This window comes from Bombina bombina, chromosome 7 (genome assembly GCF_027579735.1).
Source record: "Bombina bombina isolate aBomBom1 chromosome 7, aBomBom1.pri, whole genome shotgun sequence".
Taxonomy (NCBI): Eukaryota; Metazoa; Chordata; class Amphibia; order Anura; family Bombinatoridae; genus Bombina; species Bombina bombina.
This window is the reverse complement of record NC_069505.1, coordinates 115,589,178-115,606,779: the sequence shown is the minus strand read 5'-3', so window position 1 is coordinate 115,606,779 and position 17,602 is coordinate 115,589,178. Positions and strand designations below refer to the sequence as shown.

Genomic DNA, 17,602 nt, shown 5'->3' with positions numbered 1-17,602 from the left:
GGAGACCAACCAGTCTTGGAACAAGGGTAAACAACCCAAGTAGCCTGCTGCTGCTACCAAGGCAGCATGAAGGGGCGGCCCCCGATCCAGGGCCGGATCTAGTAGGGGGCAGACTTTCTCACTTTGTCCAGGCTTGGATAAGAGATGTTCAGGATCCCTGGACACTAGAAATCGTGTCCCAAGGGTATCAGTTGGAGTTAAAAAAATTCCTTCCCCAGAGGAAGGTTTCTTCTTTCACAATTGTCTGTCGACCAGATAAAAAGAGAGGCGTAGTGTAAGAGATCTCTCCACTATGGGAGTAATATGCCCCGTTCCAATACAGGAACAGGGGCAGGGGTTTTACTCAAATCTCTTTGTAGTTCCCAAAAAAGAGGGAACGTTCCGACCTATTTTAGACCTCAAAGGTCTAAACAAGTTTCTCAGGGTTCCATCCTTAAAGATGGAAACTATTCTTACCATTCTTCCATTGATCCAGGAGGGTCAATTTATGACTACCGTGTATCTAAAGGATGCATATCTACATGTTTCTATCCACAAGGATTATCACAAGTTCCTCTGATTTGCCTTGCTGGACAAACATTTTCAGTTTGTGGCTCTTCCCTTCGGGCTGGCCACAGCACCCAGAATTTTCACAAAGGTTTTGGGGTCTCTGCTGGCGGTTCTCAGACCGCGGGGCATTGCAGTGGCACCTTATCTGGACGATATTCTGATCCAGGCGTCGTCTTACCAATTAACAAAGTCTCATACCGACATTGTTCTGTCCTTTCTAAGGGTGGTCAGTGAATCTAGAGAAAAGTTCACTAGTCCCGCAGACAAGGGTTCCTTTCTTGGGAACTCTAATCGACTCTCTATCCATGAAGATCTTTTTGACAGAAGTCAGAAAGTTGAAGATTCTGAACACATGCCGAACCCTTCAGTCCACTCCTCGGCCGTCAGTGGCTCAGTGCATGGAGGCAATTGGATTGATGGTAGCGGCAATGGACATCATTCCGTTTGCTCCCTTTCATCTCAGACCTCTGCAACTGAGCATGCTCAGACAGTGGAATGGAGATTATGCAAGTTTGTCTCCTCAAATAGAGCTAGATCAGGAGACCAGGGACTCTCTTCTATGGTTGTTATCGCTGGATCATCTGTCCCAGGGGACATGCTTCCGCAGACCCTCATGGGAGATACTGACCACGGATGCCAGTCTGATAGGATGGGGAGCAGTCTGGAATTCCGTGAAGGCTCAGGGTGTATGGACTCGATCGGAGTCTTTACTTCCCATCAACATTCTGGAGTTGAGAGCAGTATTCAATGTGCTTCAGGCTTGGCCTCAGTTGGCTTCGGCCAAATTCATCAGATTCCAATCGGACAACATAACGACTGTAGCTTACATCAATCATCAGGGAGGAACGAGGAGTTCCTTAGCGATGACAGAAGTAGCCAGGATAATTCAGTGGGCGGAGACTCACTCTTGTTATCTGTCGGCAATACACATCCCAGGAGTGGACAACTGGGAGGCGGATTTTCTGAGCAGACAGACGTTTCATCCGGGGGAAGGGGAACTCCATCCGGAGGTATTTGCCAGCATGATTCTCAGATGGGGCAGGCCGGAGCTGGATCTTATGGCGTCTCGTCATAATGCCAAGCTCCCGAGATGCGGATCCAGGTCCAGGGATCCTCAGGCCGAACTGATAGTTCCCTCCATTTGCTCTCCTTCCCCGGTTGATTGCTCGAGTCAAACAGGAGAGGGCTTCAGTGGTCCTCATCGCTCCTGCGTGGCCTCACATAACTTGGTATGCTGATCTGGTGGACATGTCATCTCAGCCACCGTGGAAGCTTCCATTGAGGCAAGACCTTCTCATTCAGGGACCCTTCCATCATCCGAATCTAATTTCTCTGCAGCTAACTGCTTGGAGATTGAACGCTTGATTTTATCTAAGCGCGGGTTCTCTGATTCGGTCATTAATACCTTGATTCAGGCACGTAAGCCTGTTACTAGAAAAATTTACCATAAGATATGGCGTAAATATCTTTATTTGTGCGAATTCAAGGGCTACTCATGGAGTAGGGTTAGGATTCCCAGGATTTTGTCTTTTCTCCAAGATGGATTGGAGAAAGGGTTCTCAGCAAGTTCCTTAAAGGGACAGATTTCTGCCTTGTCTATTTTGCTACACAAGCATCTGGCAGATATTCCAGATGTTCAATCTTTTTGTCAGGCTCTGACTAGAATCAGGCCTGTGTTTAGACCTATTGCTCCTCCTTGGAGTTTGAATTTAGTTTTTAATGTTTTTCAAGGGGTTCCTTTCGAACTATGCATTCCATAGATATTAAGTTGTTATCTTGGAAAGTTTTATTTTTGGTTGCTATTTCTTCAGCTCACAGAGTTTCTGAGCTTTCGGCATTACAATGTGATTCTCCTTATCTTATTTTACATGCGGATAAGGTAGTGTTACGTACCAAACCTGGTTTTCTTCCTAAGGTTGTTTCAAATAAAAATATTAATCAGGAAATTGTTGTTCCTTCCTTGTGTCCTAATCCTTCTTCTAAGAAGGAGCGACTGTTACATAATTTGGACGTGGTCCGTGCCTTGAAGTTTTACTTACAGGCAACTAAGGAGTTTTGTCAATCTTCTTCCCTGTTTGTTGTTTTTTCTGGGAAGCATAGGGGTCAGAAAGCTACAGCTACCTCTCTTTCTTTTTGGCTGAAGAGTGTCATCCGTTTTGCATATGAGACTGCTGGACAGCAGCCTCCTGAACGAATTATGGCTCATTCTACTAGGGCTGTGGCTTCCTCATGGGCGTTTAAAAATGATGCTTCTGTGGAACAGATTTGCAAGGCTGCGACTTGGTCTTCTCTTCACACTTTTTCAAAATGTTATAAATTTGATACTTTTGCCTCATCTGAAGCTGTTTTTGGGAGGAAAGTTCTTCAAGCTGTGGTGCCTTCCGTTTAGGTTCCCTGTCTTGTCCCTCCCGTTTCATCCGTATCCTATAGCTTTGGATGAAATCCGTGGACTCATTGTATCTTGTAAAAGAAAAGGAAATGTATTCTTACCTGATAAATTTGATTCTTTTATGATACGATGAGTTCACGGCCCTCCCTGTTTTTTTTTGTGAGACAGGTCTTTATTTTTGTTAAACTTCAGTCACCTCTGCTCCTTGGCTTTTCATTTCTCTTCCTAACTTCGGTCGAATGACTGGGTTGGGAGGGAAGGGAGGAGCTATATATGCAGCTCTGCTGTGGAGCTCTTTGCCTCCTCCTGCTGACCAGGAGGCGATATCCCACAAGTAAGGATGAAGTCCGTGAACTCATCATATCGTAAAAGAAACAAATTTATAGGGTAAGAATAAATTTCCTTTTTGTTCGTCCAACCTGGACTGTGATCACAACAGATGCGAGTCTTTCAGGTTGGGGAGCTGTCTGGGGATCTCTGACAGCACAAGGGGTTTGGAAATCTCAAGAGGCGAGATTACCAATCAATTTTTTGGAACTCCGTGCAATTCTCAGAGCTCTTCAGTTTTGGCCTCTATTGAAGAGATAGACGTTTATTTGTTTTCAGACAATGTCACAACTGTGGCATATGTCAATCATCAGGGTGGGACTCACAGTCCTCAGGCTATGAAAGAAGTATCCCGGATACTTGTTTGGGCAGAATCCAGCTCCTGTCTAATTTCTGCAGTCCATATCCCAGGTATAGACAATTGGGAAGCGGATTATCTCAGTCGTCGAACTTTACATCCGGGATAGTGGACTCTTCACCCAGATGTGTTTTTTTCAAATTGTTCAGATGTGGGGGCTTCCAGAAATAGATCTGATGGCATCTCATCTAAACAAGAAACTTCCCAGATACCTGTCCAGGTCCAGGGATCCTCACGCAGAAGCAGTGGATGCATTGACACTTCCCTGGAGTTATCAACCTGCCTATATTTTTCCGCTTCTAGTTCTTCCAAGAGTGATTTCCAAGATCATCATGGAGCAATTGTTTGTACTGCTCGTGGCTCCAGCATGGGCTCACAGGTTTTGGTATGCGGATCCTGTTCTGATGTCCAGTTGCCAACCCTGACCACTTTCACTAAGGCCAGACCTTCTATCTCAAGGTCCAATTTTTCCATCAGGATCTCAAATCATTAAATTTGAAGGTATGGAAATTAAACGCTTAGTGCTTAGTCATAGAGGTTTCTCTGACTCAGTGATTAATACTACGTTGCAGGCTCGTAAATCTGTTTCTAGAAAGATTTATTATCGAGTTTGGAAGACTTACATTTCATGGTGTTCTTCTCATAAATTCTTTTGGCATTCTTTTAGAATTCCTAGAATTTTACAGTTTCTTCAGGATGGTTTGGATAAGGGTTTGTCTGCGAGTTCCTTGAAAGGACAAATCTCTGCTCTTTCTGTTTTATTCCACAGAAAAATTGCTAAACTCCATGATATTCATTGTTTTGTACAGGCTTTGGTTTGTATCAAGCCTGTCATTAAATCAATCTCTCCTCCTTGGAGTCTTAATTTGGTTTTGAAGGCTTTACAGGCTCCTCCGTTTGAGCCTATGTATTCTTTGGACATTAAATTGCTTACTTGGAAAGTGTTGTTTCTTTTGGCCATCTCTTCTGCTAGAAGAGTTTCTGAATTATCTGCTTTTTCTTGTGAGTCTCCTTTTCTGATTTTTCATCAGGATAAGGCACTTTTGCGGGCTTCATTTAAATTCTTACCTAAAGTTGTGAATTCCAACAACAGTAGGGAAATTGTTGTCCCTTCTTTGTGTCCCCATCCTAAGAATTCTTTGGAAAGATCTTTACATTCTTTGGATGTGGTGAGAGCTTTGAAATATTATGTTGAAGCTACTAAAGATTTCAGGAAGACTTTTAGTCTATTTGTAATCTTTTCTGGTTCTAGGAAAGGTCAGAAGGCTTCTGCCATTTCTTTGGCATCTTGGTTAAAGCTTTTGATTCATCACGCTTATTTGGAGTCGGGTAAATCCCGCCTCAGATGATTATAGCTCATTCTACTAGGTCAGTTTCCACTTCCTGGGCTTTTAAGAATGAAGCTTCAGTTGATCATATTTGCAAAGCAGCAACTTGGTCTTCTTTTGCATACATTTACTAAGTTCTACCATTTTGATGTTTTTTCTTCTTCAGAAGCAGTTTTTGGTAGAAAAGTTCTTCAGGCAGCTGTTTCAGTTTGATTCTTCTGCTTATAATTTCAGTTTTTTTTCTTTTCCATTATAAGATTAAAACGTATGATTTGGGTTGTGGATTCATTTTTTCAGCGGAATTGGCTGTCTTTATTTTTTATCCCTCCCTCTCTAGTGACTCTTGCGTGGAGTTCCACATCTTGGGTATTGCTATCCCATACGTCACTAGCGCATGGACTCTTGCCAATTACATGAAAGAAAACATAATTTATATAAGAATTTACCTGATAAATTCATTTCTTTCATATTGGCAAGAGTCCATGAGGCCCACCATTTTTATGGTGGTTATGATTTTTTTGTATAAAGCACAATTATTCCAATTCCTTGTTGATGCTTTCGCTCCTTTCTTTATCACCCCACTTCTTGGCTATTCGTTAAACTGAATTGTGGGTGTGGTGAGGGGTGTATTTATAGGCATTTTGAGGTTTGGGAAACTTTGCCCCTCCTGCTAGGATTGTATATACCATACGTCACTAGCTCATGGACTCTTCCCAATATGAAAGAAATTAATTTATCAGGTAAATTCTTACATAAATTATGTTATATATACTTCCAATTCATTTTTTGGGGTTTTGGATTTAGCTTTCTATGTGAAATTGTCTTTGTTTTTTTATCCTGCCTTTATTTCTCTTGTAAGGTGTATCCAGTCCACGGATCATCCATTACTTGTGGAATATTCTCATTCCCAACAGGAAGTTACAAGAGGACACCCACAGCAGAGCTGTCTATATAGCTCCTTCCCTAACTGCCATATCCAGTCATTCTCTTGCAACTCTCAACAAGCATGGAGGTAGTAAGAGAGAAGTGGTGAAATGTAGCTGTTATTTTGCTTCAATCAAAAGTTTATTATTTTTAAATGGTACCGGAGTTGTACTATTTTGTTCCAGGCAGAAAAATAGAAGAATGTGCCTGTGATTTCTATGATCTTAGCAGGTTGTAACTAAGATCCATTGCTGTTCTCACACATGACTGAAGAGAGAGATAACTTCAGCTGGGGAATGGCGTGCAGGTTATCCTGCTATGAGGTATGTGCAGTTAAGATTTTTTCTAGAAGATGTGAATGCTAGAAAATGCTGCTGATACCAAATTTATGTAAGGTAAGCCTGAATACAGTGATGTAATAGCGACTGGTATCATGCTTACTTTCTGAGGTAATACTCTTTTATATTTACAATATAAAACGTTTGCTTGCATGTTTAAACGTTTTTATATATACTTTGATGATAAAACTTTATTGGGGCCTAGTTTTTTCCACATGACTGGCTTAAATTTGCCTAGAAACAGTTTCCTGAGGCTTTCCACTGTGTTACTATGAGTGGGAGGGGCCTAATTTAGCGCTTTTTTGCGCAGTAACTTTTACAGACTGAGACATCCAGCTTCCTCCAGGAGTCCCCTGAATGCTATAGGACATCTCTAAAGGGCTCTGAGGCTTTCCAAAATAGTTTGTTGGGGAAGGTAGGCCCACAGCAAGGCTGTGGCAGTTGGTGTGACAGTTAAAAAAACGTCTATCGTTTTTTTGATCCGTTTTTTGAACTAAGGGGTTAATCATCCATTTGCAAGTGGGTGCAATGCTCTGTTAGCTTATTATACACACTGTAAAAATTTTGTTTGATTTACTGCTTTTTTTCACTGTTTTTCAAATTCTGACAATTTGTTTCTCTTAAAGGCACAGTACCGTTTCTTATATTTGCTTGTTAACTTGATTTAAAGTGTTTTCCAAGCTTGCTAGTCTCATTGCTAGTCTGTACAAACATGTCTGACATAGAGGAAACTCCTTGTTCATTATGTTTAAAAGCCATGGTGGAACCCCCTCTTAGAATGTGTACCAAATGTACTGATTTCACTTTAAGCAATAAAGATCATATTCTGTCTTTAAAAAAATTTATCACCAGAGGAATCTGACGAGGGGGAAGTTATGCCGACTAACTCTCCCCACGTGTCAGATCCTTTGACTCCCGCTCAAATGGCGCCAAGTACATCCAGGGCGCCCATAGCGTTTACTTTACAAGACATGGCGGCAGTCATGGATAATACACTGTTAGCGGTATTAGCCAGACTACCTGAATTTAGAGGAAAGCGAGATAGCTCTGGAGTTAGACGAAATACAGAGCATACTGACGCTTTAAGAGCTATGTCTGATACTGCCTCACAATATGCAGAAGCTGAAGAAGGAGAGCTTCTTTCTGTGGGTGATGTTTCTGACTCAGGGAAGATGATGCAACCTGATTCTGATATTTCTACATTTAAATTTAAGCTTGAACACCTCCGCGTGTTACTCAGGGAGGTTTTAGCTGCTCTGAGTGACTGTGATACAATTGCAGTGCCAGAGAAATTGTGTAGACTGGATAAATACTATGCAGTGCCGGTGTGCACTGATGTTTTTCCAATACCTAAAAGGTTTACAGAAATTATTACTAAGGAATGGGATAGGCCAGGTGTGCCGTTCTCTCCCCCTCCTATTTTTAGAAAAATGTTTCCAATAGACGCCACCACACGGGACTTATGGCAGACAGTTTCTAAGGAGGAGGGAGCAGTTTCTACTCTAGCAAAGCGTACTACTATCCCTGTCGAGGACAGTTGTGCTTTCTTAGATCCAATGGATAAAAAGTTAGAGGGTTACCTTAAGAAAATGTTTATTCAACAAGGTTTTATCCTACAGCCCCTTGCATGCATTGCTCCTGTCACTGCTGCTGCGGCGTTCTGGTTTGAGTCTCTGGAAGAGGTTTTACAGGTAGCGACTCCATTGGATGACATACTTGACAAGCTTAGAGCACTTAAGCTAGCCAATTCTTTTGTTTCTGATGCCATTGTTCATTTGACTAAACTAACGGCTAAGAATTCTGTTTTTTGCTATCCAGGCGCGCAGAGCGCTACGGCTTAAATCATGGTCAGCTGACGTTACTTCAAAGTCTAAGCTGCTTAACATTCCCTTCAAGGGGCAGACCCTATTCGGGCCTGGTTTGAAGGAGATTATTGCTGATATCACTGGAGGAAAAGGTCATGCCCTTCCTCAGGATAGGTCCAAATCAAGGGCCAAACAGTCTAATTTTCGTGCCTTTCGAAACTTCAAGGCAAGTGCGGCATCAACTTCCTCTAATGCAAAACAAGAAGGAACTTTTGCTCAGTCCAAGACGGTGTGGAGACCTAACCAGGCCTGGAACAAAGGTAAGAAGGCCAAAAAGCTTGCTGCTGCCTCTGAGACAGCATGAAGGAACGGCCCCCTATCCGGTAACGTATCTAGTAGGGGGCAGACTTTCGCTCTTCACCCAGGCGTGGGCAAGAGATGTCCAGGATCCCTGGGCGTTGGAAATTATATCCCAGGGATATCTTCTGGACTTCAAAGCTTCCCCCCCCCCAAAAAAGGGAGATTTCACCTTTCACAATTATCTGCAAACCAGATAAAGAGAGAGGCATTCTTACACTGTGTACAAGACCTCCTAGTTATGGGAGTGATCCATCCAGTTCCAAAGGAGGAACAGGGACAGGGATTTTACTCAAATCAGTTTGTGGTTCCCAAAAAAGAGGGAACCTTCAGACCAATTTTGGATCTAAAGATCTTAAACAAATTCCTCAGAGTTCCATCATTCAAGATGGAGACTATTCATACCATCCTACCTATGATCCAGGAGGGTCAATACATGACTACAGTGGATTTAAAGGATTCTTATCTTCACATTTCGATACACAAAGATCATCATCGGTTTCTCAGGTTTGCCTTCCTAGACAGGCATTACCAGTTTGTAGCTCTTCCCTTTAGGTTAGCTACAGCCCCAAGAATTTTTACGAAGGTTCTGGGGTCGCTTCTGGCGGTCCTAAGGCTGCGGAGAATAGCAGTGGCCCCTTATTTAGACGGCATCCTGATTCAGGCGTCAAACTTCCAAATTGCCAAGTCTCATACGGACATAGTGTTGGCATTTCTGAGGTCGCATGGGTGGAAGGTGAACGAGGAAAAGAGTTCTCTATCCCCCCTCACAAGAGTTTCCTTCCTAGGGACTCTGATAGATTCTGTAGAAATGAAAATTTACCTGACGGAGTCCAGGTTATCAAAACTTCTAAATTCCTGCCGTGTTCTTTATTCCATTCCTCGCCCTTCGGTGGCTCAGTGCATGGAAGTAATCGTCTTGATGGTAGCGGCAATGGATATAGTGCCGTTTGCACGCCTACATCTCAGACCGCTGCAACTCTGCATGCTCAGTCAGTGGAATGGGGATTACACAGATTTGTCCCCTCTACTAAATCTGGATCAAGAGACCAGGGATTCTCTTTTCTGGTGGCTATCTCGGGTCCATCTGTCCAAAGGTATGACCTTTCGCAGGCCAGATTGAACAATTGTAACAACAGATGCCAGCCTTCTAGGTTGGGGTGCAGTCTGGAACTCCCTGAAAGCTCAGGGATCGTGGACTCAGGAGGAGTCACTCCTTCCAATAAATATTCTGGAACTGAGAGCGATATTCAATGCTCTTATGACTTGGCCTCAGTTAGCAACTCTGAGGTTCATCAGATTTCAGTCGGACAACATCACGACTGTGGCTTACATCAACCATCAAGGGGGAACAAGGAGTTCCCTCTTGCCACCTATCAGCTATCCATATCCCAGGTGTAGAGAACTGGGAGGTGGATTTTCTAAGTCGTCAGACTTTTTATCCGGGGGAGTGGGAACTCCATCCGGAGGTGTTTGCACAATTGATTCATTGTTGGGGCAAACCAGAACTGGATCTCATGGCGTCTCGCCAGAACGCCAAGCTTCCTTGTTACGGGTCCAGGGATCCCAAGGCAACGCTGATAGATGCTCTAGCAGCGCCCTGGTCTTTCAACCTGGCTTATGTGTTTCCACCGTTTCCTCTGCTCCCTCGCCTGATTGCCAAGATCAAGCAGGAGAGAGCATCGGTGACCTTGATAGCGCCTGCGTGACCACGCAGGACCTGGTATGCAGATCTAGTGGACATGTCATCCTTTCCACCTTGGACTCTGCCGTTAAGACAAGACCTTCTACTACAAGGTCCTTTCAATCATCCAAATCTAATTTCTCTGAGACTAACTGCCTGGAGATTGAACGCTTGATGTTATCAAAGCGTGGCTTCTCCGAGTCAGTAATTGATACCTTAATACAGGCACGAAAGCCTGTCACCAGGAAAATTTACCATAAGATATGGCGTAAATATCTTTATTGGTGTGAATCCAAGGGTTACTCATGGAGTAAGGTCAGGATTCCCAGGATATTATCCTTGCTCCAAGAAGGTTTGGAAAAAGGATTGTCAGCTAGTTCCTTAAAAGGACAGATTTCTGCCCTGTCTATTCTTTTGAACAAGCATCTGGCAGATGTTCCAGGCGTTCAGGCATTTTGTCAGGCTTTAGTTAGAATCAAGCCTGTGTTTAAACCTGTTGCTCCGCCATGGAGCTTAAATCTGGTTCTTAAACTTCTTCAAGGAGTTCCGTTTGAACCTCTTCATTCCATAGATATCAAACTTATCTTGGAAAGTTCTTTTTTTGGTAGCCATTTCCTCGTCTCGTAGAGTCTCCGAGTTATCTGCTTTACAATGTGATTCTCCTTATCTGATCTTCCATGCGGATAAGGTAGTCCTGCGTACCAAACCTGGGTTTTTACCTAAGGTGGTATCTAATAAGAATATCAATCAAGAGATTGTTGTCCCATCTTTGTGTCCTAATCCTTCTTCAAAGAAGGAACGTCTATTACACAATCTGGACGTGGTTCGTGCTTTAAAGTTTTACTTGCAAGCTACTAAAGATTTTCGTCAAACATCTGCTTTGTTTGTTGTCTACTCTGGACAGAGGAGAGGTCAAAAGGCTTCGGCAACCTCTCTTTCTTTTTGGCTAAGAAGCATAATCCGCTTAGCCTATGAGACTGCTGGCCAGCAGCCTCCAGAAAGGATTACAGCTCATTACACTAGAGCTGTGGCTTCCACATGGGCCTTTAAAAATGAGGCTTCTGTTGAACAGATTTGCAAGGTGGCGACTTGGTCTTCGCTTCATACTTTTTCAAAATTCTACAAGTTTGATACTTTTGCTTCTTCTGAGGCTATTTTTGGGAGAAAGGTTTTACAGGCAGTGGTACCTTCCGTTTAAGTACCTGCCTTGTCCCTCCCTTCATCCGTGTACTTTAGCTTTGGTATTGGTATCCCACAAGTAATGGATGATCCGTGGACTGGATACACCTTACAAGAGAAAACATTATTTATGCTTACCTGATAAATTTATTTCTCTTGTGGTGTATCCAGTCCACGGCCCGTCCTGTCATTTTAAGGCAGGTATTTTTTAACTTTAAACTACAGTCACCACTGCACCCTATGGTTTCTCCTTTCTCTGCTTGTTTTCGGTCGAATGACTGGATATGGCAGTTAGGGGAGGAGCTATATAGACAGCTCTGCTGTGGGTGTCCTCTTGCAACTTCCTGTTGGGAATGAGAATATCCCACAAGTAATGGATGATCCGTGGACTGGATACACCACAAGAGAAATAAATTTATCAGGTAAGCATAAATTATGTTTTTTCATTACTCATGGATTCCATAGCTTTGGTATTAGATGAGTAATGGATCGTGGACTCTCACCACCTGCAAAGAAAACATAATTTATGCTGATCTGATAGATTACTTTCTTTCATGGTGATAAGTCCACAAGACCCCACCCAGTTTAATTTCTGGTGTTTTATTTTAGTGCACATCTTTTTTTTTACCTGCTCCTATTTTGTTCTTATTAGTGTTTCCTACCTCTCTTGCTTGGCTAAACGTCAGACTAGTTTACCAGTGAGGTGGGAGGGTTTTTCTAGAGATCTTGGGGTTTGGGAATCTTTACCTCCTCCTAGTGTTGAGGAAGAGTAATTCCCAGGAGTAATGGTTCGTAGACTCTCACCACCATGGAGGAAATGAATTTATCAGGTAAGGATTAAATTATTTTTTTGGCTAGATCACATAAGAAGTTTTAAACAAACATATATTCCTTGATTCTAACGGGCTTTCTTCTCTCTTTTAGGTTGTAACGAACAGGGATACACAAGAAACCCTGCTCTGCATGGCATGCGTATTTGAAGTTTCAAACAGTGAGCACGGAGCACAACATCACATCTACAGGCTTGTGAAAGAATAAGTGTGCATACAGAGGGATTCTTTATAAGTGTCTTTATACAACAATTCACAATGGAAACAGACTTAAACTCAACACTAAAATGGCAGTGCCTATGGCCCACCCAGCATTTCTCTTCTTGTTTATCTCAGTGAAGTCATTTTTAATATGTTCTTAAATTAATGGTAGCTGTGAAACATTGCAGTTGTAAAGATTTCTTAAGAAAAAAGGAAAAAAAAAGACTTTTTCTACTTATTGTTGGGATCGAACTCTTGTGCTGGAGGGGTGCACCATGTATTGCAGAGCAAAATCATGGCGGAATTTTCCAGCAGATAAATATTGCAAGGGCCTTCTTTAATTAGGCTTTGCATACGTGGAGATAAGTACAAAAAAAAAAAGAGAGAGAAAGTGTTTTTCATTGTAAAATTTACAGCCTTTCAAATCTTATACGTAAAAAAAAAATGTTTTGACAATTCAAGAAAAACACAAAAGAAATTATATGAATGTAAAAATGTTTTAGAAATATTGATTTTTGTAACTACCTGTAGCAGAGGGTTAAGCGTATGAACGAATGTAATTCTCTAAATTATTTAAGTGAGGGAAAAGGAGGGGGGAGGGATATGTTTTCTGTTTGAAACCAAATGCTAATATGTTCTTTGGAGGCACCTGACGAGATGCAGTGGTTTTATATTATTTTCTATATATACTAATCTTTTAATCCAGAAAACTATTTTGAAACAGGTACTGCAAACAAAACCAGCCTTCTAGCTAACGTAACTACTGTATAAAAAAAACAAAAACAAGAAGCAAAAAAGGTGTACTGTGCTAATACAGTGGTTTACGTTGGTGAAAAAAGATTATTTGCAATGACTTATTTTTTATGGGTTTGTCATGTTGACCTACAAATTATTTCTATTAGGTTTTAATTAAGTTTTATGTGAATTCTTTAATTATTTTCCTTTTTTGGAGTTTAGTCAAAGTACACAATACTGATATTGTGTAATATCACCTATAAAGGGCATCCAGGACATAAAACTAGCTGCATGTTTAAAAAAAAAACAAGAAATACAAAGAGAAGTTACCAATCATGCCCTTTAAGTTCCAGGTAATATTTTATTTCTAAAGTTACACTTATTTCTAAGGATCTTAAATGCAAGACTGTAGGATATTAAATGTTTTCTATCCTCACCATCTGATTTTGAGGTTCGTGCAGAACTATCCTTCAGCATAACTAGCAACTGTCTGGGAATACTCAGGACTATTTTAATTTTGAACCTAAATCTCATGATCAGGTGTAGGACTAAGCTGTCCTGCATTTAGCGTTGTCGTACACATGTGCGTTTCATTTTTTTTATTTATTTTTTAACAGAAACATGTTTGCAATACACTTTTTATTAGAAAAAATGCTTGTAGCAAAAGCTGTTACTGTTTAAATAGCTTTTACTTTGCATGGGTGCACACACACACATATATATATATATATATATTTGCAAATATGAAGGAGCACTGGAATCAGTTGGAATCAAAACTTTTTATTCAGAAATTAAGTATAAAATCCATCAATATAACAAATGATCGGTTACTTATTCTGGCCACCAAAGTTTACAAGCCACTTACGTCTTTCAGCCAAGATACCGTACTCATGGTTGTTTTATGGTCTGTGCACCTATAGTAGAGAGCTGCTTCTGCTCAAAAGGTGGTTGTATCAATGTGAGTGCACAGGACATATCTAGATACATTCTGTATACAACTCTCTTGAAACAGTGATGACACAAATGCTTCTAATAAATGTTGGAAGCATTTTTTTTGCTAATACTGGTGTAATTCTTCAAATAAGAACTGAAACACACATATTATCATTTAAATTTTGACCATCATGTTTTGACATTTGTTTAAATATACCAGAGGGTCATAGTTCATCACATATGTCCAGCTGCTTGCATAATCATGCCACTGGGGGTTATAAATACTTTTCACGTAAGATATATGTGCCTTTTCCACATCACCAGTTTGGCAGCTGATCATAAGATTAATATCGCATGTCACTTGGTAATACAGGCTTTTAAATGAGCAAGCATCAGGCCTCACTCAATGCATAGACAGTAATGATTAAGGCTTTACCCCCAACCTCTCCCTATAATGAACGTATCAGAAATGTGTCCTAGTTTAGAACCTTGCAGTATTGTGAGTAGTCGTTTCACTTAGTTTGAGCAGTGACAAATCTGGAGTTATCACCCAGCAAATCTAAATTGGAACTATTGTCTGCAGCATTGTAGCAATGCAGAAGTGTCCTTTACTGTGTACACAAATGGTATCAGTGTTTTTCACACACTTACCCTTCAGAGACCAGATTTAAAGAAATGTTTAAAGGGATACTAAACCCAAATTTTTTTGTGCATGCAATTTTAAGCAACTTTCTTTTTATCAAATTTTCTTTGTTCTCTTGCTATATTTATTTAAAAAGCAGGAATAAAGCTTAGGAGATGGCCTGTTTTAGGTTCAGCACCCTGGATAGCACTGATTGGTGACTACATTCAGCCGACCAATAAGAAAGCGCAACCCAAGTTCTGAACTAAAAATGGGCCGGCTACTAAGCTTTACATTTGTGCTTTTTAAATAAAGATAGCAAGAAAACAAAGAAAAATTTATATTAGGAGTAAATTAGAGCATGCCATTTTAAGCAATTTTCTGTCTGACTCATTAATGAAAAATGTTGGATTTAGTATCCCTTTAAACTCAGTTAAAACCTGATAAAAAAAATCATAGTAAAATTAACATTGCACTTTACCTAGATTTCCTGTAATTATCTTCTGAACACTTCTTGTTTGAGGTTTACTCCAATAATTATACAGGAGAATATTTAAATTTTAAATCTATCAATACTATTGGACTGTGTGCTGTTTTGCTAGTTCTTTTTTACTAGAACATGTCCCTTTTTGGGAAAGGAAGGATTCCTTTTTAATTATGTATTTCATTACAGTCTTGTATTTAAGCCCAGTAGAAATAGTCATACATTTCTCTTAAATATAATTCGGCACAATAACTATTTTTCTCTGCATTAGAGTCTTGCTAAGGATTAAAAAGGTGAGTCAGTGCTCAGTATGGAAATATTCTGCTGTAAAGGGTTACAGTTTCACTGTATACTAAGGGTTTGTTTTAGGGCAGTGAGGACAAATATAGTCTAGCCGTGACAGCACCAATGCAAATATTTTTAAATAAATTATATCAACAGTATATAAACTAGATAGGATTGTATGTAAATCTGATGCTACCAGGCAATGCTGCTGTAGACATTTAAATATTTGAGTGCATATTTAAAGGGATACTGAACCCATTTTTTTCTTCAGATAGAGCAGGCAATTTTAGGCAACTTTCTAATTTAGTCCTATTATCAATTTTTCTTCGTTCTTTGGTATCTTTATTTAAAAAGCAGGAATCTAAGCCTACGAGCCGGCCCATTTTTGGTCCAGAACCTTGGATAGCGCTTGCTGATTAGTAGATACATTTAGTCACCAATCGCTACCCAGGTGTTTGAACCAAAGATGGGCTGGCTCGTAAGCTTACAATTGTCAAGTAAAGATACCAAGAGAACAAAGAAAATTTTAAAATAGGAGTAAATTAGAAAGTTGCTTAAAATTGCTTGCTCTGAGTCATGAAAGGAAAAAAATTGTTCATTATCCCTTTAACAATAAAAAGTTGTTTTAATTTTCTTTCTTGTTTAGCAAGGTTGCAGAGCCTCATTTTGCCCAGTTATAGAATCTGTGGCAATAAGGATTTGTAGATGCCCTCCAAATTGCTTAAATATTGTTTAAGATGTTAAAGGGCCAGTGTACTGTAAAATTAGTTTCACCTTTATGTGTTTCCAATGACTTGCCATATCATACTAGCTGCAGAGTTTAAAATGTATGGAAAATTGTTATGTATATTTTTGTATATGAAATAGCTGCCTCTGCTTATTAAAACCACAACCTAATGGGATGGGCTGAGCTTCCAAGGAGATCAGACTTTGTTAGCTTATCTCTCTCTTTTTACACAAAATCATCATTATTATTATTTTTTTACACAGTGAGACCAAAACTTAGAGAACAATGGAAAATTAACATTAACATCTCTTTCCAACTGGGAGTTATTAATATTATTTTATTTATAAAACACTAACATATTAAGCATCGCTGTAACATTAAAGGGACACAATTCACTTGAAAGTGATGCTGCATTTGAAAGCTTGCAGAAATAATCCTTTTTCTTTAGCCAATAAAGTCATCACTTATTCAACTTTTGTTTATTTTTTATTTAGTTAACTGGCTAATACTGTACCAAGAAAACATGTTTTTCTTCTTAATCTCATTACAGTAAGTGATCTGTGAACAGTTATACTTCATCTACTGTCAGCTGCATGTAAAAAAATAAAATAAAAAATACAACAGCCAATCGGCTTCATCAGTGCTGATGTCACATTTTGCTTTTCTGTGATCTCATGAGATTTCACTTAAATCTCACAAGATTTGAGAGTAAATTTGAAAGTCCTAATTACTAGTATTCCTGATTGGCTGCTTAAAGTCCATTTTACAATGGAATTTAGCTACTGAGGAAAATTTGAGGTAAAATATCCCTTTTTTACATAGAGATGTTCAGGTGATTTTTACAGCTATGCTGCATCACTTTCAAGTGTTTTAACATTTGGGTATCATGTATTTTAAAGTACACAGTTATGGAGTACAATAATAAGACATTTACATGAATCATAAGGGTCAATTTGCTTCTCGACAGTTTTGCTTACATATCTTTTCTATAACCAGAGCTTAAGTATTGAATTTTTTTTTAGTATAGGTCGGGGGTTACAACAGGCACAATCAGCTATTTAAAATGAGAAAATACAGGTAAAGGAGTTATTTGTAAAATATGTAATATATTCCAGCTGGTAAAATGGATCATTGGGAACACTTTAAAGGGACAAAAACACAGTACACGGCCCCTTTTAAGTGTGTGTGTATGTATGTATATATATATATATATATATATATATATATATATATATATATATATATATATATATATATATATATATATATATATATATATATATATATATATATATATGTGTGTTTGTGTGTGTGTTTATATAAATCAAAATAAATGTTTGATTTATTCAGCATAGGAGCATCCTTTAAAAAAAAAAAAAAAAAAGCACTGTAATACAATTTTGAAATACTTTCTTTTAGACTGAACAACCAAAATGTTTTAATTACTATATCCCTTTAAGCTCATGTCTGCCCTGAAAACATATCCTTATCAGTATCCTCAATGTCTTCTCATGGAAAATACTAGATGTGCAAATCTTAATTGATTT

At 39.6% G+C, this 17,602-nt stretch overlaps 1 protein-coding gene across 9 annotated transcripts in view; it reads left to right on the top strand.

Moving 5' to 3' along the window:
* TEAD1 (TEA domain transcription factor 1) overlaps positions 1–17,204 on the top strand; it is a 559,482-nt gene extending 542,278 nt beyond the window's left edge. For all 9 annotated transcript variants that reach the window (XM_053720256.1, XM_053720253.1, XM_053720254.1 and 6 more), the window contains one exon: positions 12,163–17,204. In XM_053720256.1, the coding sequence (XP_053576231.1) occupies positions 12,163–12,276 (114 nt within the window). In that variant the 3' untranslated portion in view covers positions 12,277–17,204. The remainder of the gene's footprint in view (positions 1–12,162) is intronic.
* Positions 17,205–17,602: the final 398 nt, after the last annotated feature.